Raw genomic sequence first — 25,454 nt, 5'->3', positions numbered from 1 at the left:
AAATTCTAAATCAGCTTTTGATCAGCCAAAATAACAAATTCAAGTTTTTATGTTTATTCTAGCGAAATGAAATTAGCGCGTATTTGGTTAAATATTTTTTTGTTATTTTTCAAAGGAAAATTTAGTTAATTGCTCGTTTCTATATTTGTACAGTTGAATTGTGGTATTAAGTTCACATAACTTAAGTGATACGTGTACAATATGGCTGTATTTTTAACTCTTCATCGTGATTGAGGTCTTTTTGAGATGCTGACAAGAATTCATTTACTACATTTTAACTTTTGCTTATTTCTAAGTTTTGAATTTGAAATTGTTAAGCGTTTAATTAAATACTGTTTAAATATTATTTTAAAATATTGCATAAGTTATTTATATCGTACATTAATTACATCTGTAAATTAAGTGCCTGTATATTTGGTCTGTATGACTGTTTAATTTGTAGACTGATAAATAAATTAATTAAATTAAAACTCACGCATATGGGACACCAGTGTCCCAAGTGTATCCAAACGGCAATCCTGATGGTAGCTCTAGAGAAAAGCCAGCAAAAAATTTCAGCCGTATATAAGACTTATTTCATATTGCCAAAAGGCTTAAAGCATCAGGCCTTAATCCTTTAAGGATGGGGTATGGCGTATTCCTTATAATACTCCATCCAAAATCATAAACCACTTATTGATAAAAGCTGGCCGCCGTGGTGTGGTGGGAGTGTGTTTTGCATACCACACTGAAGGTCCTGAGCTCCAAGCGTATTTCTACTATGAAAAGCTTTTCAGGGAAAATGCATCTTCCTTGCATCATTTCAACCGTATATAAGACTTATTTCATATTACCAAAAGGCTTAAAGGATCAGGCCTTATTCCTGTAAGGATGGGGTATGGCGTATTCCTTATAATACTCCAACCAAAATCTCAAACCACTTATTGATAAAAAGTAGCCGACGTGGTGTGGTGGGAGCATGCTTCGCATACCACACCGAAAGTCCTGAGATGCAAGCGTATTTCTACTATGAAAAGCTTTTCAGGGTAAATGCATCTTCCTTGCGTCAGCTTCCGTTTGGAATCGGCATAAAACATGTAGGGCCTGTCTGCCAATTTGTAGAGAATATCAAAAGGGAGTAAGACGCAAATTCGAAGATAAGTTCGGCCTAAATCTTCTCGGAGATAAAACGCGCCAAGTACTAATTATTATTTTTTCTTTTTAATTTTTTATGGTTAATGCGTCAAGCGTAATACAAATTCTAAATCAGCTTTTGATCAGCCAAAATAACAAATTCAAGGTTGTTATATCTAGCGCAATGTTTGTTTATTCTAGCGAAATGAAATTAGCGCGTATTTGGTTAAATACACTGGTTTACAGCCAAAATGCACTAGAGACGCCATTATGATACTCCTATGTAAAATCACCCCCTGATTTCGAAAATGAAGGTTATTTTTAAATCTACGGTAACGTTTTTCCGATATTTACGAATAACGGGTTTTTCCAAAAAAAAAATTGGGTCCACTTAATCATATATATCTCAAGAATCAATTGTATTCATGTATAAATTGTATCCCATTTAATACTTAAGTCCCAATATTCGCTAACTAACTGATATACGAATACTAACACATATGTACCAGTAGGGTACTTAAGTATTAAATCGATATATTTACTTGAATGCTTATAACTTTTGTATTAGTCAATCGAATTTGTTGAATGAAAGCTTATTTTTTTTGTAATAAAACAGAGCTTAGAGAGAAAAAACAAATCTGCAAAAAAATAAAAAGTTTTCGAGCTCCTTCTTCGCAAAGTACAATTTTTTTTTATATTTTTACAAATGATTGTTCGTTATCTTTGAATCTGCAGGGCCTAGCAAAAAGTGTTGTATGCAAAGTTTATAGAAAATTTTATTATCTTTTAAAAGCTTCAAACCGTTTGGAATTGCTCAATTAGTTCTTGAGATATATATGTGGACCCAATTTTTTTTTTTTTTGGAAAAAACCGTTATTCGTAAATATCTGAAAAACGTTACCATAGAATTAAAAATAACCTTGATTTTCCAAATCAGGGGGTGATTTTACATAGGAATTTCATAATGGCGTCTCTGGTGCAGAAAAAAATTGGAATTTGTGATCCAGTGTTATTTTTCTATTATTTTTCAAAGGAAAATTTAGTGGTACTTAATTGCTCGTTTCAATATTTGTACATTTGAATTGTAGTATTAATGGCATTAAGTTCATATAAGTTAAGTGATACGTGTACAATATGGCCGTATTTTTAATCCTTTCACGATTATGGGACATCGGTGTCCCAAATGTATCCAAAGGGCAATCCTGATGGTAGCGCTAGAGAAACCCCAGCAAAAAATGTCAACCTTGTAAGACTTATTTCATATTGCCAAAAGGCTTAATATATCAGGCCTTAATTCTGTAAGGATGGGGTATGGCGTATTCCTTATAATATTCCAACCAAAATCTCAAACCACTTATTATTATGGTGGGAGTGTGCTTCGCATACCAGACCGAAGGTCCTGAGCTCCTCAGTAATGCAAAAGCAAATTTGTCAAAACTAATATATAACACTAAACTAATATATACATATATAATATATAATCCGAGTAAAAAACTTAGAGGTAAAAATGCAAAGCCTATAGAATATCCTGATCTTGAACCTTCTTCTGCTCCAGTCGCACACTATTTGACATGACCAGTACCAGAGCCACCAAAAAATTATTGCAGAGAAGTGGATCATCTCTTAGTTCTTATAAAAGCAATGCCGATAAGGAGGACCAGAACAACCAAAACATGATTTTATTACAACGGAAGATTTTAATGATTTGATTAGAGATTTAAATTTACCAAAAACTAAATCAGAGCTTTTAGGCTCTTATCCGAACAACGTTGTCGAGGCCAATATAATGATAACATGATGGGGGACTATATTTGGGGTTTATTGAGGGATAGTACATAAGAACATAAAAGAAAAAGTAAAAGTGTACACTTTGAAATCATTTTCCACTTTTTTGTAAGTTATTTCGATATTAAAACTTAATAAAAATATTTATTTGAATTGTTTTTCAAGTAAAAATTAAAACCACAGGTTTTGAAAAATTTCGTTCAAGCGGTTTCCTAAATAGGAAAGCAAACTTTTTGATGCCATATATTTTTTTTCGTCAAATTACGACTTAAAGAATTGAAATTTAATGCTTTGAAGTCAAAGTCAAATTTTGTGTTGACCCGTGTTATCAGTCAAATGTAGTTAAAAGACAAAGTTATTGCAAACTTTGTCAAGGTTAGACCTTTAGGAAAAGTGGGCGTGGTCTTTAACCGATTTCGATTATTTGTCTCTGCCAACTTTCAATGTAATATCTTTAACGGGTTTTGATTTACGGCTTGTTAAACTTCTAACTTCTTCTAAATGGGGGTGGACCCACGCCAATATTCCAATTTTTTTTGGAATTTATGTTTTACTTCATAAAACCAATTTTCAGAATCTCGAAAAACTTATTTAAAACCTTCTTTTCTATGAAAGTAATTTAGTCGTCTTCGTTAAAATGAAATCCATCAAAATTAGAAAAATTCGTAAAATTTTTCAATCTGGTAGCTTGTTTTTGGTGAAATTGTCATTGTCCCCGCAAAAGTCAAGTGGCTAATGTTACGCTAAATGGAACTACCTCCATTTTTTTTTATCATGTGACAAACAAAATTTTTATTGAAAACATCTTTAGCTTTATTTTTATATATCGACTTTTCACTTTTCTTTTAAAGCTTAAAGTTGTATGATAACTTAGGTAAAGAATTTTTGCGTACACAAACATTTTTCGCAGTGTATTTTTTAAGTCAACTAACACATTGTGAATGCATACTTTTAGGCACTTACCAATATTCTTCGCAGTGGTTGGAACAACCACTCTCATAAACCTTATTTTCATAAATTTAGCTTAATGATATTGTCGTTGTTATTGTGATAGCGATAAAAACGTCTTAAGGTATTAACCAAACTAACTCTTAAACAATTAGACCACAGCTACTTTGGAGCTTCTTGGTCCACACCACACTATTCGCCTCGTGTAGGTGAAGTTGACAATAGTTTCGAGGACGTACGTTACACGTGTGGCAATACCCCTTGCTAGTCGTAGAGAAATGCTTGGAATTGTATTTATGATTAAATTACTAAATGGTTCGGTCTCTAGCTCATTTCTGTTGAGCGAAGTATACTTTAATGTCCCATCGCGGCCTTCAAGACATTTTAAACCTCTCTACCTAAAACATTGTAGAACAAATTTTGAATTAAATGATCCCTTCCGCTGTTTGTGTCAGAAGTACAACTCCCACTCTAGCACATTTGATGTTTCGGACTCGTTCTTTTGCATTAAAAAATCTGTTCTTTCTTCTGTTAATAGTAACTAACTGCATTCATTAACACATTGAACTCAATTTCTACTAATTCTATCCATTATATGTATGTATATTAGAGCGGGCCAAATTGTATGGATGGATTTTTTTTCCATCAGGAGTATAGCAAAAACGTAATCTACAGATGATTCTAAGAAAAATTGTTGAAGACACCATAGCTGTAAGTCCGATTTCGACGTCCCGATTTTTGCAAAATAAATATTTTGCTATATGAATGGAGGGTTTGGCCAAAAAATAGCTTCTGATAGAATTATAGGAAAAACAAGTAAGGAAGGTTAAGTTCGGGTGTTACCGAACATTACATACTCAGTTGAGAGCTATTGTGACAACATAAGGGAAAATAACCATGTAGGAAAATGAACCGAGGGAAACCCTGGAATGTGTTTGTATGACATGCGTAACAAATGAAAGGCATTAAAGAGTATTTTATGAGGGAGTGGGCCATAGTTCTACAGGTGGACGCCATTTAGGGATATAGCCATAAAGGTGGATCACGGTTGACTCTAGAATGCGTTTGTACGATATGGGTATCAAATGAAAGGTGTTAATGAGTATTTTAAAAGGGAGTAATCCTTAGTTCCATAGGTGGACGCCGTTTCGAGATATCGCCATAAAGGCGGACCAGGGGTGACCCTAGAATTTGTTTGTACAATATGGGCATCAAACGAATGGTGTTAATGAGTATCTTAAAAGGGAGTGGGCCTTAGTTCTATAGGTGGATGTCGTTTCGAAATATCGCCATAAAAGTGGACCAGGGGTGACTCTAGAATGTGTTTGTACGATATGGGTATCAAATTAAAGGTATTAATGAGGGTTTTAAAAGGGAGCGGTGGTTGTTGTATAGGTGGTCGCCTTTTCGAGATATCGCCATAAAGGTGGATCAGGGGTGACTCTAGAATGCGTTTGTACGATATGGGTATCAAATGAAAGGTGTTAATGAGTATTTTAAAAGGGAGTAATCCTTAGTTCCATAGGTGGACGCCGTTTCGAGATATCGCCATAAAGGTGGACCAGGGGTGACCCTAGAATTTGTTTGTACAATATGGGCATCAAACGAAAGGTGTTAATGAGTATTTTAAAAGGGAGTGGGCCTTAGTTCTATAGGTGGACGCCGTTTCGAAATATCGCCACAAAGGTGGACCAGGGGTGACTCTAGAATGTGTTTGTACGATATGGGTATCAAATTAAAGGTATTAATGAGGGTTTTAAAAGGGAGTGATGGTTGTTGTATAGGTGGTCGCATTTTCGAGATATCGCCATAAAGGTGGACCAAGGGTGACCCTAGAATTTGTTTGTACAATATGGGTTTTAATTTTTGACCATACGTGCTCAATCCAGCAAACACAAATATTATAAATTGGTCCATCTATAAACATAGAATTTGACTTTTGTTTACACATTTTCCTTGCAGTTAGCTGACGGTCGTTGTTTCAGTTAGCGTGAAGAAAACTAGAATTTCAATAACTTACAGATAAGTTACAAACAGAACATGGTGAAAACATTCCTAAGAGACAGTCATATAAGTCAAGGTACTTTGCAACTGGGTGCAAGACCTCTAGAAGGAAGCGGTTTAGGTAGTCTTTGAACTCCACCAAGGAAACAACCAGCTTTTTGTCGTGGGGTTGACCGAGTTTGCCAAAGACCCAAGCAAATTAAAAAAATATTCCCTTTCTCTCCATCTATTTTTCGTGTTCCCTATAACGCATCAGCTGTACTCCCCCCAACATTAATCACTGTCTCTCACTTTCTTGCTTTCCCTCTTACTCTCTGTCCTCCTTTCCCTCTTACTCTCTGCCCTCCTTTTGCATTCTAAATTTCCAGCAACTCTATTATAAACGTTTGTCGCATGGTTCGAAACCGAGTTTTTCGAACAGATCGATCTTTGGTCTACTTTTCTAACATGACACTCAGTGGGAAGCTTTCGAAAATATTTGAACTAGTTCGTCTGTGTGGTTCCGGAGTGCGTTGGCTTTATAGCTGAATAATACATAATTTTTTGTACATCGTCGCTTAGGATACAAGCCTCAACGGGTTAGGCGGTTAGAATATACCCGCGGAAGGTATGCTTGTCGTAAGAGGCGACTAAAATACCAAATAGATTCAAAGGGTCGTGTAGCGCAACCCTTTAAGGTTGCCAGCCCAATATATAGCTTCTGCAAACCCAATTGTCAACCTCACCTGTCCGTCGCGGATCCTGTAACATTAACAACCGAGGCTCTGGCGACACCGAACTCCTCATGAATCTAGGGGGTGGGAGGGCGGTATGGCCTAGAAGGTAGCATGTGGTTATAACAAATCGTTCCCGAGATGGTTGGGCTTGGTACCGGAACGTAGCGGATCTGCATTCGGCGAAGGACCACCAACATCGATAACACTCCCTAAGACCTTAGGGGATAGTTCTATGGCTACTACAACAACAACAACAGTACAAACCTTTTAAGTACCACTTTTATCCCAAAATGACTATTTCTTTGATAGAGCAGAGGCTAATACATCAAGCTGTCATAACAATTACATCAAATAGTACCCACATACGAAGTAAATCAACTTTATGATGAGTTAAGTTCCTATGTTTTCAATGAAAAATTTAAATAGTTCTTTGCCACCATGTAAAATTTCTCCTATGTCGGTTAGCAGGTTTGCACTCTAAGCCGAGGATATGAAATTTTATGAACAAATACATACATATAAGACTGACGATTGATAGCCCGTGATAGATGACCACGTTACAAATACCTTTTCTTATATGAAAAATATTCAGCGGAGCGAATAGTTGGCCTAAGATTCATACCGGTTTCAAGAGTTATTTAGTTAGGCTGCCTACAGGGTATCTTCATACTTAATGGATACACTTGTAACTATAATTAGTTAGAATAAGTATTAACTTAGATGACCTATAATTAACTTAACACGGCAAAGAGCACTTACTTGAAAGGAAAGAAAGTGCCAAATATTTACTTTCAGGCTCAGTCATCCTTTCAGCTCCACATATGACGGGCATATTAAACTCTTTGTTACAAACATATACTGTGTTGTGCAGAGCATAATATGACAAAGTTAAAACGTTCACCACACATCTTACAGCTAAATAAAAATCGCATTTTTACTGTAGAACGAAAACAAAGCGTAGAACGAATAAAATTAGTTAATACGCCACCACCTAAAGCTACGCTGAAGATAAATGCAATTTTACGTTTACGCAAAGTTTCACGTCTACGACATTTGGCCACATTCACACCGGTGCGGCATTGGTTTTTCGATAACGTCCGAAACTATTGCCGTAGTACATCGTTACATGGCTTCAATTATATAACGCTCAAAGGCTCCACACCGAATGAACGACTTTTTTGGATTCTTATTGTCATAATATCGATTGTTATCTCAGTTGTTTTGGTGGTTGTATCGTGGTTTTGGAATAGCGAAACGCCGACGGTGACAGTAATTGAGAGCGCACATTATCCTACATGGAATATACCATTTCCGGCTGTGACCATATGCAATTTTAATAAGATATCAAAAACTAAAGCTTTAAATCTAGCTAAAACGCTGTGAGTGAATGAGTTTATGAACTTTTTGTTGGTTAATTACGAAAGGTAATATTTTGTTTACTCGCTATAGTAGTGGTAGAAGGGAGGTTGTTGTTGTTTTATTGCATTCTTGATAGTGGATTTAATACGCCACACCTGTGTGGGTGGTTGTGACTTGTGACGTCCTGTGGCATTTCCAGAACGGTTTCGGGTAGGACTTAGAATTTAGGAAACCTCTTTTGGTTGGTGGTTGATTTTGTTGCAGAAGTTGTGCTAAATCGTTTAGTGAAAGTTCTTAAGATAAGACTTCGTGAGTTTGACTGTTGGATTCGAGGCTGAATGATCACAGCACATTAAGGGGCAACCCCATGTGGACGGCTTCTATCTCTGCTGTCATTTAAGTAAAAAACAGTCGTCACAAATTAGATTATAACACCAAACTTGAGGCAGTAAGATCGCAGTTCTTAGAGGGCTTTCAGGCTTGGGTGTCCGTTTAACAAACACCCCTGCTGAACTTTTGAGCTTGTGTAACTGCAAGAAGATGCTTTGTGCAAAGCGAACTACTGAAACAACAATTTTTTCTCACGCGTTCTCTCCGATGAGTATATACCTGGCTTAATTTTAAGCCCTCTGGCGCTGAGTTTTGTCTTCTTGATTACGTGCGGATATTGTCCCGCTTCATAAACTCGTTAATCTCGTTGATCTTTTTTCAAAAAAAAAAAATTTTGTTTAACTCGCAATTGAGAAATGCAACGTCTCCAGGGAGGCGCGTGTGACACAGCTCATCTTCAATCTAGGTACTGTGATAGGTTAAACTTTTACTTATACCCGGAATGAACCTCACCATACCCAATGTATGTATCTTTTCATGAATTTTGTATGAATATAGTTCAAGATCTTCACGCTGGTACTGCTTAACTCCCTACAACTTTGCACATATAGTTTTGAGGAGCGGGGATAAGACATCCATTAGTTACTTATTTATTCCAATCATCGAATGTAACCAATATGCATGCATTGCCCTAGTGAACTTATTTTTGAATGTCGAAAAAAATATGCTTCTTAGAAGTTGATCCACCCTAATACCTAATATGTATGCCATCTATCTCAACCTATCGATCTCGCTCGCTCCTACGCCACTTACCGCTACCGCTTTAGTGATGCTCCTCCCCTGCGGGCTACATGCATACACTGAATTAAAGTGAAAATCATTTGGGTTTCCTTTATTCGACTTTATATCGAATGCTTTGGTTTTAATGTCTGCATACAAGTGCTAAGCATTCCATGCCCCTGCACGAGAACGTCCGTGTCGTTGAGTAGTTTTTGGCCACGTGATTGGGTCGTAGTCACGGTTGGAGACGAATCAATATGTAGATGGAGAAAATAGCACCCCCCCTCCCCCCATATTTTGGATTTTTTACAATCGAAAAGAAATTGCCAATGATGAGGTGTGAAGAAGCAATAATACAAACTGAGGAGTCGTCGTTATCAGTCAATAAAAAATCGATTACTTTTGGATTACAACTCAACTTATTTATAACATATCAACAGCTTTTCGATAACAAATTGATAACTTTTTGTCATATCGTTAGGGTTGGATAACAAATTAATAACTTTCCAACAAAATATCGATAACTTTTCGATAAACATCGATAGCACGCATTGCCACCTCCAGTGTGGCTCAGGGGTCTATCATACGCCCCATTTTATGCACAATTTTTATTAACGACTATCAATTTTTTACAAAACACGTCAGTATACTTCTACGCCGACGACGCTTCCGATTGGTCTCCTACGTATTATGCAGAGTGAATGATGACTTAAAAGCCATATTATATACAACTCTTTTGATCCTAGCGACAAACATCTAAGCACAAGGTGGAGTTACCTTGCGACCGGTTGTCAGATCGCTAGAAGGAAGAAGTTTATGTAGGCCTTTAACTCCACCAAGTAAACAACAAGCTTGTTGTCTTGCGGTTTCTCTCTCTCCATCTACTTTTTCTTTTTCCCTTCCGCTCCAAATAATCTTACAACAACACTGAATGCATTACGAGAAAGCTGAAGAATTTTTATATTATTCCGTAGAGGGGCTTCGAAGTCCACAGGCTTTATATCTACTTACAGCCATTCATCCGTTTTCATATATAAGATGTGTTGAACTAGTACAAGCAGACCCGGCAGACGTTGTTCTGACCTACTTTAATTTATCTGCTTGACTTTTAAGAAGATTTTTTCTCTTACTACCTATATTTTTCTCTTCCTTTTATTCGCTCCTCCTCTCCCTTTCACTATCACTGCGTCTCTTTTCCTCATCGTTTTTTTCTCTCCCTTCCTTTCTGTATCTGTCACTATCTCTCACCCCCATTCCCTCCACCTCTCTATCTTCGTCTAACTCTTTCCCTTTCTAAGTCTCTTTTCCCTTCCCTCGTTTTTCCTTTCCCTCGTTTCCTCTATCCAAGCTTCTTGAAATCTGCTTTAAAATAAAAGTGTGTGAAATATTAAGTTGATCGAATTACAAAAAATCACATTATAAATTAATAGTTTTCGCATAGATCGGCCCCCATTTTCCAGCTCCCAGAAAAGCAGTATCCTAAGTACCTCATAATCTAGGCAAAAAGCTATAAATGTCCGCATTGAATGAATTGATCGGTCTCCGGTTCGAAAAAAAATGAATAGGTACACTCTCTAGGTGTTTATACCGCTATCTTTGAAGCGATCAACTAGATACGCAGAAAATGTTGCACTGTCTCATCCACTTCAAAGCGGGAAAGACAGTAAGGTCAAAGGTTACACAACTGGCGGACAGCCTCATATCTAGTAAAGCGGGGCAGACTTCAGCAAGAAGTGCAGGAAAGCCATGACTTACAATTCTGACCTATAGCCACATGCCTGGTCCTAGCGATGTACAGAAAATGTACCGCAGTCCAGAGCATAGAAAACGCTCTCATCATCCCCAAAGTAGTAAGAATAGAAACACCAGAAGTAACACAGCTAACTCAAAAACCTAAATAACTGGCCAAAGTGAAGGTGAGAAAGTTGCACAGATAAGGCTACAGGAAAGGCAGCAGGACCAGAAGTAACACTGCATAGCGGGAGGGAGACAGATGCACAGAAAATACGTAGCCATCTTCTGCTCCCGAGGAAGGAAATGAAGTGGTTGTGCCAGTCCATCATGAGCTTATCTAGAAAAATAGTCGAACACGCAGTATCTGAGTCGGGCACTTACGGTGCATTCGGTGGTGCTGCAGTAGTTGAATCAGTGAACCTGAGTGCCGTTGTGAAATGTTTGTTATTTTATGCTTAGTGGTGAAATTATTCACGAAATAACGTGCTTGAACCTGAGTTATATATTTTGAAGTGTTTTTCCCAATTCACAGCCAACGTCCTCCAAACATCACCGAAGAGGGGCTCCTGACCTTTTTCCGTATGACAATGTTTTTCAATTTTGCCTTACAACGTCCAACATATGACATTCACGTTTTCTCCAATATTCTTATGTATAACAACATGAGCTTGGCGAATTTAACACGCGCGCTTACACCTGATTGTATGGAAATGATATCGAAATGTACATGGAAGGGTTCCAGTTCACGTTGCGACAGCCTATTTCAGCCGGTGCAAACTATGGAGGGAACCTGCTGCTCCTTCAATTATTATGCACGTCCTGTTAATAATTTTCCTAAGTAAACATTTCATCTTACATATTTCTTATCTAAAATTTCATTGAAACATCTTATTTTACAGAAAAATAGCTTACCAAATATCGAAACGTCCATATCGTGTGACGGGTTGTGGTTATGCCACCGGCATCAGTATTACACTGAATCCAGTTATAGATGATTACTATGGCACCTATTTGAGTAGTTATGGCTTTCGTGTACTCGTTCATGATGCTTACAATTATCCTGATGAAAATGCTGAGACAAAAGTTGTTACGTCGGGTCGCGAGAGTTTTGTACGCATAAATCCGGAAACAACATATGCCACACCAAATATACGAACAATGGCGATTAATGAACGTAATTGTTTATTTTATAATGAAAGAAAATTGTTGTCCCTACAACGGTATTCCTTTGTCAATTGTATGGCATCATGCCGATCTAAGATTGTGTACGATCGTTGTGGATGTATACCGGCGAGTTTGCCCAATAATGGAAGCTTCAAAGTTTGTGATTTAAGAGAAATACATTGTGTGATAACCTTTAGAGGTATGTATTTAAATGTGAACACACGATTATATTTGGCTTGAGAAGGGCAGAAGAAGAGAAAGGGATAAACGAATTTAGAGAGAGGGAAGATGGCGTAGTAAAGGGATGGAGAGATTGAACGAGGAAGATAAGCAGGGAAGTACAAAGGGAAGGAGACAGAGAGATAGAGTGAGAAGGAAGAGAAGAATAAAGTAGGATAAGAGGAATAAGGAGGACGAGAAGATCAAAAAGGAGAACGAGAATGTGAAGAAGCAGAAGAAAAATGATATGGAAAAAAGGAAAAAGGGAAGAGTAACAGATAAAAACTACAGTGGAACCTTGCAGGCTACTATAAATTTGAGGTCGTCAGATCAAAGAGGATAAATTATAATAAGAGACATCACTCGTTACTCGCAGCCATTTGCTCAATGTTTGCTAAGAGGTAGACGCTGTTTTTTTTTTTTTTTGGTAAGATGTGCATAAAATGTCTTCTATACATTTTCATGGGGTATTTGCGTTTATTTTTCCGACTGTATTTAATTAACTAATTAATTCTATTTCCAAAAATCACAGTTGCACATGGATAAATGTGAGACAATTCAAAAATGTCCCTGTTAGAAAACATTCGGCATACATTTTTTGATTTCCAGCGAGTTACCCGCCACACGTATTATATTATTCCTCTTTGTTCAGATAGTGAAATAGTCATTCGCCGCCCACTTCTTACATATTATTGTCTCTTTCGCATAGTAGTCGTTCAGCAAGCTTAGTACGGGCACGAGTATAAAACGTGCTCAACCGTTTCCTCCTCTAAACCGCACCTTCTTTATCTACGCCAATAGGTAATGTCCCGTCAGAATACTAATCATGAACCTAACGGCCCTCTTTTGCAGATATGCACATGTGCCTTTTTATACTTCGCAGCCTGTCGTTTGGTTCAACGCTTTGTTTGCTTCATTGATCATGATCATGTTTTATAAGATCAAGAGCCACGTGTATTTGGTTTTAATCTCCAAAGCCTATGTTTTTTTTTATAAGGCTATGTCTAGCGGACTCTGTAGATTTTTCGGACTGGTAGGCAAAATGAGTCCTGCATTGGGACAATTTCTTTCAATTGACTTCCCTAATGTGCTAATGCAAAATTTGCTCCATGAATTTTAGAAGAACCAACTAAGGATTAAAGTAATTTTACAAAGACGTTGCTAGCTCTCTTTACGTCGGTTTAATCTTCAGCCAAGCTTCGTCGTGATTTAACATTAGAAATACATATACATATGTATCTTTAATAACCCAAATCATTTATTTTAATTTACAGAAATATTTACATTGGGAGTGCCTATTAGAAATGAAACGTTATCAGTTGTTCGTACGACTTATGAATATCCCTGTAATTGCTTATCGGATTGTGAATTTAATAGCTATCCATCTGAAATAACAATGGGAATGTTAGATAAGACATTGGTATCTTCAAAAACTAATATTGAGTAAGTATACCACTGTTACTTGAGTGTGGTTGGCTCTGCTCTTAGTAAAGGCCATTCCGTATTCCGCTTAAACTATCGCGACATCAGGCTGCTTAATATCGCATATAAGGTTCGATATAGAGTACTGTGGAAACGACTTAAGCCCAGAGTCACCGAACTGATTGGTCTTTGCCAGTTCGGTTTTAATCTGATAAGTGAACTATCACATAAATTTTCATGATACATGAAATCGTGGAGAGAATCTGCGATAGGAAACTATATGCGTATCATTTTTGCCGAAATCATTCCAGCTTTTTCCAACGTGAAGAAGACTAACCTTTATGCTCCATGCGTTTTCATTCCCTTCAAAGCTTAAGCCATAATGATTATTATCTGAGCTGTTCGGAACCAGTAAAAAGACTTCTTTAAATCAAAGTTTGAAACCTGTAAATCTTCTACGCCAAAAAAATTGTTTATTTAATCAGAAATAGTTTTATTTGATTTGAAAAAAGTTTCATGTAAATTGAAAAATGTTTCATTTGAATTAAAAAAAGTTTCACTTGATTTAAAAAAGTTTAATTTGAATTGAAAAAAGCTTCACTTGATTGAAAAAAAGTTTCATTTGACTTGAATAAAGTCTCATTTGATTGAAAAAAGTTTCACTTGATTTGCACAAACATTTATTTTATTTAATGAAAGTTTCATTTGATTTGAGAGAAATTTCGGGTCTACCACGTTATCCCCAAAATCAAAATCCCCAAAATCAAAATCCCCAAACTCATAATCCCCAACACAAAATCCCCATTTTATATGTGAAATAAATTCAAATTAGGTTTAAGATCGCCGCGACCAAAAAAGGCTAATAATCCATACCAACTTTCTGCATAGGCCGCCTTCGGCCTCGCTTATAAAAAATAACCCAGGGCTACGCCATGCTAAGTCCGGGTGTGTGGTATAACCGTGGCTACCGCCACGGTGATGTCCTGCTGCGTAGTACACGCTTCTGTTAGCTTGTTCGAATTAGAGCGACTAGCAGTCCTATATATGGATAAGTAAAAATATGTATTGCCAAAACGTGAATATAAGTTATACATACATAAATATGAATGAAAAAGGAAGAGATATGCTATTTTTTACATGGTCATGATGTTTATCATAGCACTGGGATTTTGTGTTTGGGGATTTTCATTTTGGGGATTACTTATTTGGGTATTTTTTTTCCTTGTGGATTTTGTGTTTGGGGATTTTTTTTCGGGGATTTCGTGGCACTCCCAGAAATTTCACTTGATTTGAAAAAGTTTTATTTGATTTGAAAAAAGTTTCACTTTGACTTGAAAAAAGTTTCATTTGACCTGAAAATGCTACATATATAAATTCGGATACATAAAAGTTTAATTTGATTTAATTAAAGTTTCAGTTGATTTGAAAAAAGTTTCATTTGATTTGCAGAAAGATTTATTTGATTTAATAAAAGTTTCATTTGATTTGAGAAAAGTTTCACTTGATTTAAATAAAGTTTTATTTGATTTAAAAAAGTTTCATTTGGCCAGAAAATGCTAGATAACTTCGGATGCATAAAAGTTTCATTTGATTTAATAAAAGTTTTATTTGATGTGAGAAAAGTTTCACTTGATTTGAAAAAACTGTTATTTGATTTAAAAAAGTTTCATTTGAATAGAAAAAAGTTTCACTTGATTTGAAAATGTTTCATGTGATTTGAGAAAAGTTTCATTTAAAACAAGTTTCACTTGAATTGAAGAACGTTTCGATTGAATTGAAAAAGTTTCATTTGATTTGAGAAAAGATTCATTTCAAAAAAGTTTTATTTGAATTGAAAAAAAGTTTCACTTGAATTGAAAAAATATTTATTTGACTTGAAAAAACTTTCATTTCACCTGAAAATGCTATATGACTTCGGATGCATAAAAGTTTAATTTGATTTAATAAAAGTTTCATTTGATTTGAAAGAAGTTTCACTTGATTGGCAGCAAGATTTATTTGATTTTTTAAAAGTTTCACTTGATTTGAAAAAAGTTTCATTTGATTGGAAAAAAGTTTGATTTAGAAAAAGTTGTATTTGAATTGTAAAAAGTTTCACTTGAATTGAAAAACGTTTCGATTGATTTGAAAAAAGTTTCATTCATTTCACTTGATTTGAAAAAAGTTTTATTAGACTTGAAATAAATTTTATTTCGCCTGAAAATGCTATATAAGTTTGGATTTGTAAAGGGTTTAATTTGGTTTGAAAAAATGTTCATTTGATTTGAAGAAAGTTTCATTTGATTTAAAACAAGTGCCAATGGCAATTATCGACGAATGTTTATTGATAAGATGTCTGAGATTTACGGGAAATATGAAGATGGCTGCCACCGTGGTGTGACGGTAGCGTGCTCCGCCTACCACACCGTATACCCTGTGTTCACACCCCGGGCAAAGCAACATCAAAATTTTAGAAATAAGGTTTTTCAATTAGAAGAAAATTTGTCTAAGCGGGGTCGCCCCTCGGCAGTGTTTGGCTAGCGCTCCGGGCGTATTTCTGCCAAGAAAAGCTCTCAGTGAAAACTCATCTGCCTTGCAGATGCCGTTCGGAGTCGGCATAAAACATGTAGGGCCCGTCCGGCCAATTTGTAGGGAAAAATCAAGAGGAGCACGACGCAAATTGGAAGAGAAGCTCGGCCTTAGATCTCTTCGGAGGTTATCGCGCCTTACATTTATTTATTTTATTTATGAAGATGGTGGGTGGGGAATAAAATGGGAAATCCTTCGCTGGTAAGGCCTCACTATGGAAATGGATGAAGACGTTGCGGCGTAGATAGTTTTTCTATCCACACCCGATTTTGCTAGCAAAGGAGCTCCACTGAGTTGGTAGAAAAATGTTGAGGAAGACTTGATCTCTTTCATGCTACCGATTGCCGTTAGTTAGCACTAAGCAGGAATTACTGGCATGCTTTGCTACGAGACGGCCCAAACGTCTAGGCTGTTAAGCGCCAATTAATGGTAAAACGTGCAATTGGCCTACCGCCCGGCTTGATATAAGCGTTTCTAGTAATCTTTTGGAGGTTTCAAATAACTGTATTATGAACATCAGGGCCTCTTTTGTACATACCTCCGAAAAACAAAAAAGTGTACATACTACGGAATAAAGGTTTATTTCCCTTTTGCGTTCCGATATTTCTAAAACTGGTACCTATGTATTTCCATATATTTACAGCAAAACTGTTCCCCCTCAAGAACAAATTCTTTTACATGTTTTCTTCAGCGATTTGATGGCTAAGCGCTATCGCATGGATATTTTTCAAAATTGGTTATCATCGCTTGGTAAGTATTTTGTAAGAATTTGGCGGTTTATGTGCATAGGTCAAAAGTGTTGAATGTGTTTTATTCTTCTCTCATTGCAGCTTCCTTCGGCGGCCTACTGGGCTTAATAATGGGATTTAGCATAGTTACGGCATTCGAATTTCTTTACTTTCTTACATTTAGACCTATTTTTAATTATTTTAATGATATTTGAATATTTGCTTGTTAAATTAAATGGTATGTGTTTGTGTTTAAATATTCAAACAAAAATATGCTTTTATTTCCTTCTCGACGTCGTGCTTTCCAAGGTCGTACAAATTTAAAACTTCCGAAAGTTCCTAACACAATCTCTTAGTTTTGGAATGCCTTTTTTTCCTTTTCACGAACATGAAATGGTATTTGAACTGAGATCTTCTAGAAAATTGTACTACTAGAAGAAGAAAATATGGACTAATCAATAAGATCAGAACGACGAGCTTACGGTAAGTCGATTTGGTCATGCAGGTGTATTTTTACGAAGAATAGAATCGAATTTTGTCTTTCAATTTTTAAAATATTCCTATGAAAATTTATGTGCTGTGGTATTTCCATGTTCTATTAACCATTGCTCGGACCGATAGGGTTGGGGCGCGAGTTCAAGTCTCGCCAAACTTTTGAACTTTTTAAAATTTGAAAGGTGGGAAGGATGGGGCAGCACTCAGTCAATCCAGAGTCAAAAAGGCACCTAATTCCTTTCTAAATGAGAACACTTTACTTTGTTGGTGGTATTTACTCTGTTGGGTTGGGATGGAGTGACAAGCGTAGGATCTATGGATAGCGTCCGGCTGCCGGTGCTGGCGTAGACGGTTCAATGTGGTCTTAAAAATATACACTGGAAAAGGCTACAGGTCTGTCAAAATGCTGCAATCAGAACTGCCACCGGATGTCTCCCTATGAATCCCGAACACCATCTAAATAGTGAGGCCAAAGAGCTCAATATTAAAGAGCGCAACGAAATGCTGAACAAACAGTTCTTGCTTAATTGTCACAAACCGGGACATCCGAGCAAACAACTGCTTGACTTAGCACCGCCTCCACGGGTGTTAAGGGAACATCTCCTAAAGCACTATGACGAGATCCGGCACCTGTCAACATAGCCGTTCGATCCAGGTAAGCATAAGCAGGCCCTTAGCCAAATCCACACAGAATCGGTAAACGCCTTTGTCAGGACGCGCCCGGTGAACCCCATTATTAATATGCAATATCCGACCCTTGCAGAAGAAGAAATCACACTACCAAGGGGAACACGAGTCACCTTGGCCCAACTTCGTTCTGGATACTGTAACAGATTAAACTCTGACTTGTCCAGAATAAACCCCGACTACGTAATGTATGCCCTGCATGTGATGTGTCCCCACATGACACCAACCATCTTTTCAATTGTAATGTGGAACCTACGCCTCTAACACCCATCTCCCTATGGTCCGCCCCTGTTGAAACAGCCAGTTTCCTTGGACTCCCGTTAGAGGATTTTTGTGACAATTTGTGAGTGGCCATGCCCATTGAATGGGGCGAAGCACTGTTAATACAACAACAACAACACGGTTCAATGTGGTCATATTAAAAGTTCCCGAGATAGTCGGGCTAGTACATTAATGGTGCTTGTTACCGGAACGTGCCGTATCTATGTCCGGCAAAGGACCATCAACATCGGTAGCACTTCCCAAAACCTTTGGGTCGTGTCCTTATCGCTACAACAACAACAACATGGCTGGACGGGTGATTCGTGGCTTAATAGTTTCATGGCTCCACACCATACAGCGGTGGATCGATTTCCAGGCAACCGTTAGTTGGTGAAATCGACTTCTCATGTCGTTGGTCGCGCCTTCGACCCTCTATTAAATGCAATTTTTTTCTACTTAAGGATGTATAAGTCATTTAAAAATTTGAGAAGTTTGCGCACTCACGGTTAGGGCACTGCCGCGCGAATGAAATGCTTGCAGGTGATTACTTGCATCTTGTCTGTGCATTCTCATTCTCTTGCTGATCGCTGTTACAGCGGAACCGTATGTAGTGGTAACTATATGGACGTAGGGTGGTGATGGTACTGGCTACTTGTGATGCTACTGAAAGCGGCATTACAAACTTTTTTATATTGATCTCCTATTTGTAACCTTAGCGTGCTTAGGTTTTCCCCTATGACTTTGGACTGTATTGGAAAACATGAGGCAAGCTCTCGCTCGAGTGAGAGGGAAAATGGGAAAATTCAACTTGCTTCGTGGGATTTCTTATTTTTGCTTTTACGGCATCATTTCCTCCTATTAAAAATTGGCATCACTTTAAATCAAGCTAAATGGTTCTTGAATTGAGAACGAAAAATCTTAAACGGAGCATATGACGGCTTACGACAAAACGTGCTTAACATACTTAAGTCAACGGTTGTTCATGGTTTAACACTTGTTCCTACTCAGTCGCTGCATAAATCACGGGCTCATGGGTTTCTAATTGTTCTTATGACGGCAGCTTTAACTGCCGAAACCAAGATGCCAGCACGTTTCGATAGTGACGGTGATTTCGTTGTAGATTTCGCTGCGCTTTACAATTATCTTTTAAGAAAAAGTCACAGGTTCATGACTATTTGCCAACGCTTGCAAGTAGGTGAGCGAAAGCATGAGTCAACCATCATAATTATCTGGGCGTTGTATTTGTCATATAAGCTAAACACTGAAGATTTTGTATTCAATTACAAACCATTAATCTGTCAAACGGACAGACAGTACCAGCAATTTGTCAATCACAGCAAAACATAATTTAGATGTTAATATCATCTAAGTACGTACAGATACATATGAACGTTTGCACGCAGATTAGGGCGGATCAATTTTTGTCAGCTACAAATGCTCAAGTGGTTGTTAAAACAAGGGCCTGCAAAGGATTCGACCAACGCAACCAAAGGACAGCAAGAAACGAATGAATGTTGATCGATTTTCGTTCCGTTCGTTTAATTTTGTAATATGACAGCTCCAACGCAATTTAAAAGTTGAAATTACTTTGAATTTCAAAAGCATGCTACGATCACTTTGCGTGTTGTTTAACCAAAATCAATTTGGTTGTTGTTGGGAGCCAGCAGGAGCCAAAGTGCATGAATGTTTTTGCCGTTCGTGGGATTGTGTGGCACTCTTCACCAATGCAATCCAAAATTTAAATTTCAAAGCATGCTGTGATTATTCTCGATTTGGTTGTGGTTTGGTGCCAGCCCCAGCCAAAGTGATGTCAAAATACTTAGTGAGTGATAGTTTATTTATTTTCATGCCATTCGTTTGTGTGAAATGCAATTTCAAAGAATTCTGTGATTATTTTCGATTTGGTTGTCGTTAGGAGCCAACAGGAGCTAAAGTGATGTTTTTCTGAGCCAAAAGAGCAATTTCATGGGCATCCTTTGTACAAAGTACGCCCTCTGTAGCCTTTTTTGCTCATGGTTGCGCCTATTGACTTTCCTTGGAAAAATGTCAGCTTCTATTAAATTCTTTGATCGCTGATACCTACAGTAATATTCAAATATCTCTTACTAAGGGAACTCGTGAGAGCTCTGTAAGGATGATTCTAACGCAATTTGAATAGCTACAACGTTACACTTCTAAATGCCGTTAAAAATGTAGCTCCAATTGGTTAAAATTAATGCTAAAGAACGGATGAGCACGCTGGAAATAGGAAGAGCGATCGAGATCATTTAGTCGTGTGCACATGACATCAATGCCAGTACCATTTGGAAAAATCATTGGCAAACGAGTTCTGAGATTTACCTACTGGTCGTGGAAGGAGTTTTAAAGTATACACCGCTTGGGTGGACAGTTGTCCCCCTAATCAAGGTGTACAAATGTCATGTGATACGACACTGTCTTGTGAAGGATGCGGGCTTCCACCGTTACTTCTTGTGTATGAGAAGGCTGTTATTATTATTAAAACTATCTGGGCATTAATTGAAAGCTTTTAATTAACTCGATAGCTGGAACATTTTGAGCAAATACTTGAGCATTTAAGCAAGGAACGAGTTAAGCTGCTCGAACTGCATGTTACGCGGGTATCCAGAGTTTTATTTGAAATTATTATAAAGTACCTTTGTGAGTACTGTGTGCGTTGGGGCCACGGGAACCTGCCCCACTGCGGCTTTGGACCCCATCTTAAACCGGCTCCCAATAGACATGCACATATTATGCACAGCGGGCAGACCGCACTGAGACTCAGACAGTCTGGGTTTTGGAAAGATACTCAGAATGGGCATAGCAGTACCCTTAATCTACTCCCGACAGGATTCCAAAATCCGATATAGATTATAATCCCCGCAAACTTCAGTTTGAGGGCAACATTACCACTCTCATTCCAAGTAGGAATGATTGGAAGAGGGGAGCGGCTCCAGTGGGTAACGGCACACTAATATATACTGATGGCTCTAAGATGGACTCAGTGGTGGGAGCTGGAATCTTCTCGTATTCCCTAGAAATTTCTACGTCGCTGAAACTACCGTCATACTGCAGTGTATTTCAAGCAGAAGTCCTCGCAATTTGGCAGGCCTGTAAACTACTCGATGCCAGGAGCATAACTGGCAAAGTGCTGACAGTGAAGCAGCAATTAAGGCGTTAGCTGCACCATATACTAGCTCAAAGCTGGTAGGGTCATGCAAACAACTCTTATTGGCGCTGAGCGACACTCTGAAAATATCCATTATCTGGGTTCCGGGACATAGGGGAATCGAGGGAAATGAGATGGTTGACGAACTGGCACGTAGGGGCTCAGCAGGGGGGGGGGGAGGGGGGGATAAACTGTGTCTAAGTAGGTATACCCCTGGGGGTGGCCAAGGGAGATATTGTTCGAAATTTTTATGTGAACAAAACCCAACAAAAATGAAAGAGCACCGCGGTTGTGCGATTGCAAAAGCCATTTGGACGGACTAGGCTGGTTGTAAAACATATCCATATAGTACTCAATAGGTTCAGACGAGTTTTATGGCATCAAAACGGCATGCTTGCCTAGGCAGTCTGCTTGTACATTATTCATTCTCGTAGACGTTTCTTCCATACTTTATCTTCAAATAATCTATTTGACCCACTCTAATCTATATATGTACATATAAGACAATAGCAGTTTCCATATATATAAAAACTGTAAAAAGGAACTCTTGCAAGTCCCTCGAAGACCTTTCAGGTTATTGTTTCGACATGTCGCGCACCATCAAATGTGTTAAAGATCTCTATAATAAACTTTTATATGAATTTTTTCATGAAAGCGGCATACACGGCTTAAAAATATATTTGACCACCTCATCGTTCAGATGTGCGAAGTAAGTTATTAAATGAAGGTTTTTTTTTTTTAAAGATATGAGAAATAACTGAATATTGGTTGTGATTTTAATGGTACCTGAAAATATCAGTTTGATTTTATATAGTATAAGGGACACTTGGAGAACGGCAAGTTATCTTTTTAACTCAGAGTTATCCTACATTTACACTGCACCAAATGCGTAATTATGGGTGAAAATCGCATATCCGAAGTGACTAATTTCATCGCATTTAGCCTGCAAAAGCGGCCCACTTGCATTTTCAGTACATCTTCTTGTGATGGATTAATGTCCTGGTAGTCAAGTGTTGCACGGAGGGTTAAGCGAAACGCAAATGTAAACGATTTCAAATGACTCATTTGGATGAACGCATTTGAGGCCAGTGTAAATGTTGTATTACCATTCCTTGAGGGGTTAAAAATTATAAAATTAACTCGCAGTTAAAGGTATCTGCAAGTTGGCCTAATGCTATTTGGGAAAAGAGCAAAGCTAAGCTGATAAAAGTTCAACGAGCTGTCTGTGTTACTATCACTGAGGTATAACACAGAATGGACCTTAAGCTGCGGGAGATGTGGCTCTGAAGATAGTGGGCATTCGAGTACGGATGCGTTCTGTTCAATATTAACGGTCCTTACATCAAAACTAAAATCTAAATTTGTCTGGCTTGGGAAGATGGTTAAATTGTGCAGAGATTCGGCTGTTAAGTTTTCATAGACAGGACCAAAATGGCCTGCGGAGTAGGAGGGGTCAAATTTTTCACACTCGCCGTCGATTTCATATCGATGCGGCTTTTGGATCCAGGGAGCATGTTGTAGTCCATAGATTTCGCTACCCCGAAAAGAAAAAAATGACTGGTGTACTTTGCTTGAAACGGTCAACACTCTTTTTGCAGTTAAATGTCGATTTGATATCCATGCGGCCTCCGGAATCCCCAACATTGTAGCCAACATAAAGAGGGAATAATAGCAATTCACAACGCTGTGGAATCATTTGGAATACATGCCTAAGAACAGAAAACGGCTTTATATAATCTGACATCCAGACCGCTTTAAATGCTTCATACCAACGCGTCGACAGCACTGAATGCTCTCTTTATGAAACGGCGCAGTACTTTGGTTTAAGGCTTATGTGAAGACCTAGAGACGAAAGGAGCAGGTCAAGAGCGTTAGCCTCGCCCACATCCATCCAGAAACTGATTCGGTAGATATACATCAGGTCTTTTATAGACTCTGCAACCGAAAGTCTTGCGCCTAGCTCTGACAAACTGGTCAGTCAATTAAGCACGAATTTCAAATCATCCTCCATTCAGCTGCTGCAGGAAATGTTTTAAGTATATAAAGATGTACTCAATCAATTACCATTGGCCAGTCGCCGGGCAGAGTTAATAACAAATGAGCTTCGGTGAATCTAATTGATCACCTGCCATGCACCAGAATTTTCTACAATCCTCTACGTCTAGTTCAGTAGTACAAATGCGGGCTAAGAGATCCATGTGAAAATTGCGCGAGATATATTATATGACCCGATATCTGATGGTCTTAGAGACATGGAAGGACATCAAGTCTTGAGTAGATTGATCGGCTGCATGCTAAATTGCTAAAGATAACTTCGCAATGGAGACTCTATGATGCCACGAAATCATTGAACAGTGACACTCCGCACGTCGGGATATTATCTCCTCTGTAGTGGACGTTGGTTATCAACCAATTGCTGAGGCGGTTCGTTGAGAGACTCGTCAAACTTACGGCATTCGCAGACGACGTTTCAATTGTTATGAGTGGAAAATACCCTCCTAGTCTTCAAATAGTTCTAAGGAATTACAAGCAAAGCCATGACTCGCAGTCCACAGACATCGCACTTGTCTGCTAGGCTATCCGAATTGTTGTTTAATTCTCTTAGCGTAGTAACGCTGGATAGCATCTCAAGATGCCGATGTGATCAGGCTATTTGAGCTTACTGCCAAGATGGTGCTTTTAATATAAAAGCTTTGCATCAACCTTCCCTTTCAACTTGAAATCATCCGTGAAAAAACTGACAAGTCCGCTGTCCCAAATGAGTGCCTCTCCCCAGTCTTCTCTCGAGAGATACTCTATGGTGCAGGTTGCAAAGGGGGAATAAATTCGAAGTTGGCAAGAACACTGGAGTGCCTAGAAATCTATATTCAAGGTCGGCATTTTGCTAAGAGTGCCGCTGTTTAGACCCCAGCCGCCTTCATTGAACAGAATTGTCTACTGATTCTTTTCCAGCCCACTCCTACACATTGGGCTTTCAAGACAGTCTAAATTCCAAAATATCTATGCAAGTAACCGTAACAGCAAGTTTATACTAGCAGTATTTGCCTAATCGGCCAACATAGCCACAATGTTCAGATGGCCCTGCAAAACATCGTGCAGGATATCCGGAAATCAGCCCTGGATTGATTAGATATTGATATATATTAATTATATATATTATATAAATGCTAGTATTTCATAGCTTTTATGTTTTCCACATCCATTGCCAAATCAATTTATAAATGCCATTTCTCTGAACGTATTTTAGAGCCGTTATATATCTTAATATACCTCCTTTCATAATAATTTTTTTTATATTTCATTTCAGATACATTTGGTCTATTTTCCTGATTTGTATTATACTCGCAGTTCAATTAATAATATTTAATTTAATTACTGAGTTTATGGGTCGACCCACCGAAATTATTATACCTCCCACACAAGCACATGTGGCGAGTAGTCCATTTCCAGCTGTCGCTATGTGTAGTGTAAATAAGATAAGTCAAAGGAAACTTATGAAATATGCGGAACAGGTGTGAGTATTTACTTCTCTGCTCTTAAATCTGAATATTCGCTATCCTCTGTATAAATAAAATAATTAAAAAAATTGTTAGGTTAAACGGTTTTATTGAAAATAATACTTACATCAAGTACTAATAATATTAAAAGCTATAAAATAATTAGGTAGGTCCTAGGTACTAGTCATCACACTCCTCATCAATCTAGGGCGTTGATCAGACAAATAAATAAAAGCGTGGGTCGCGTCAAACTTATATTGATACACAACCGCTCATATCTTTATAAATGATATTTACATATATGTATAAGTAAGACCAACTGAACCTTAATCAGGTTATGCTACGCCTCACGTTTTTAGAAATTTCACCCGCCCTACGCTTTTATTTATTTGTCTGATCAACGCCCTAGATTGATGAGAAGTGTGATGAGTAGGACCTACCTAATTATTTTTTCTTTTTGTATGATCATTGCTGATTG

General features: G+C 37.8%; 1 protein-coding gene across 3 annotated transcripts in view; it reads left to right on the top strand.

The window, feature by feature from the left end:
* Positions 1-25,454, top strand: part of LOC137239303 (pickpocket protein 19-like) — a 126,061-nt gene that overhangs the window by 34,272 nt on the left and 66,335 nt on the right. For 2 of the 3 annotated variants that reach the window (XM_067764440.1, XM_067764438.1), the window contains exons 2-5: positions 11,302-11,607; positions 11,669-12,132; positions 13,427-13,595; positions 24,787-24,993. In XM_067764440.1, coding sequence (XP_067620541.1) covers positions 11,351-11,607; positions 11,669-12,132; positions 13,427-13,595; positions 24,787-24,993 — 1,097 coding nt within the window. In that variant the 5' untranslated portion in view covers positions 11,302-11,350. The remainder of the gene's footprint in view (positions 1-11,301; positions 11,608-11,668; positions 12,133-13,426; positions 13,596-24,786; positions 24,994-25,454) is intronic. The other variant, XM_067764439.1, reaches the window with a different exon arrangement.

Source organism: Eurosta solidaginis, chromosome 2 (assembly GCF_040869045.1).
Source record: "Eurosta solidaginis isolate ZX-2024a chromosome 2, ASM4086904v1, whole genome shotgun sequence".
NCBI classification, from domain to species: Eukaryota; Metazoa; Arthropoda; class Insecta; order Diptera; family Tephritidae; genus Eurosta; species Eurosta solidaginis.
Note: the sequence above shows the minus strand (reverse complement) of the source record. Positions and strands in the feature narration are given on the sequence as shown.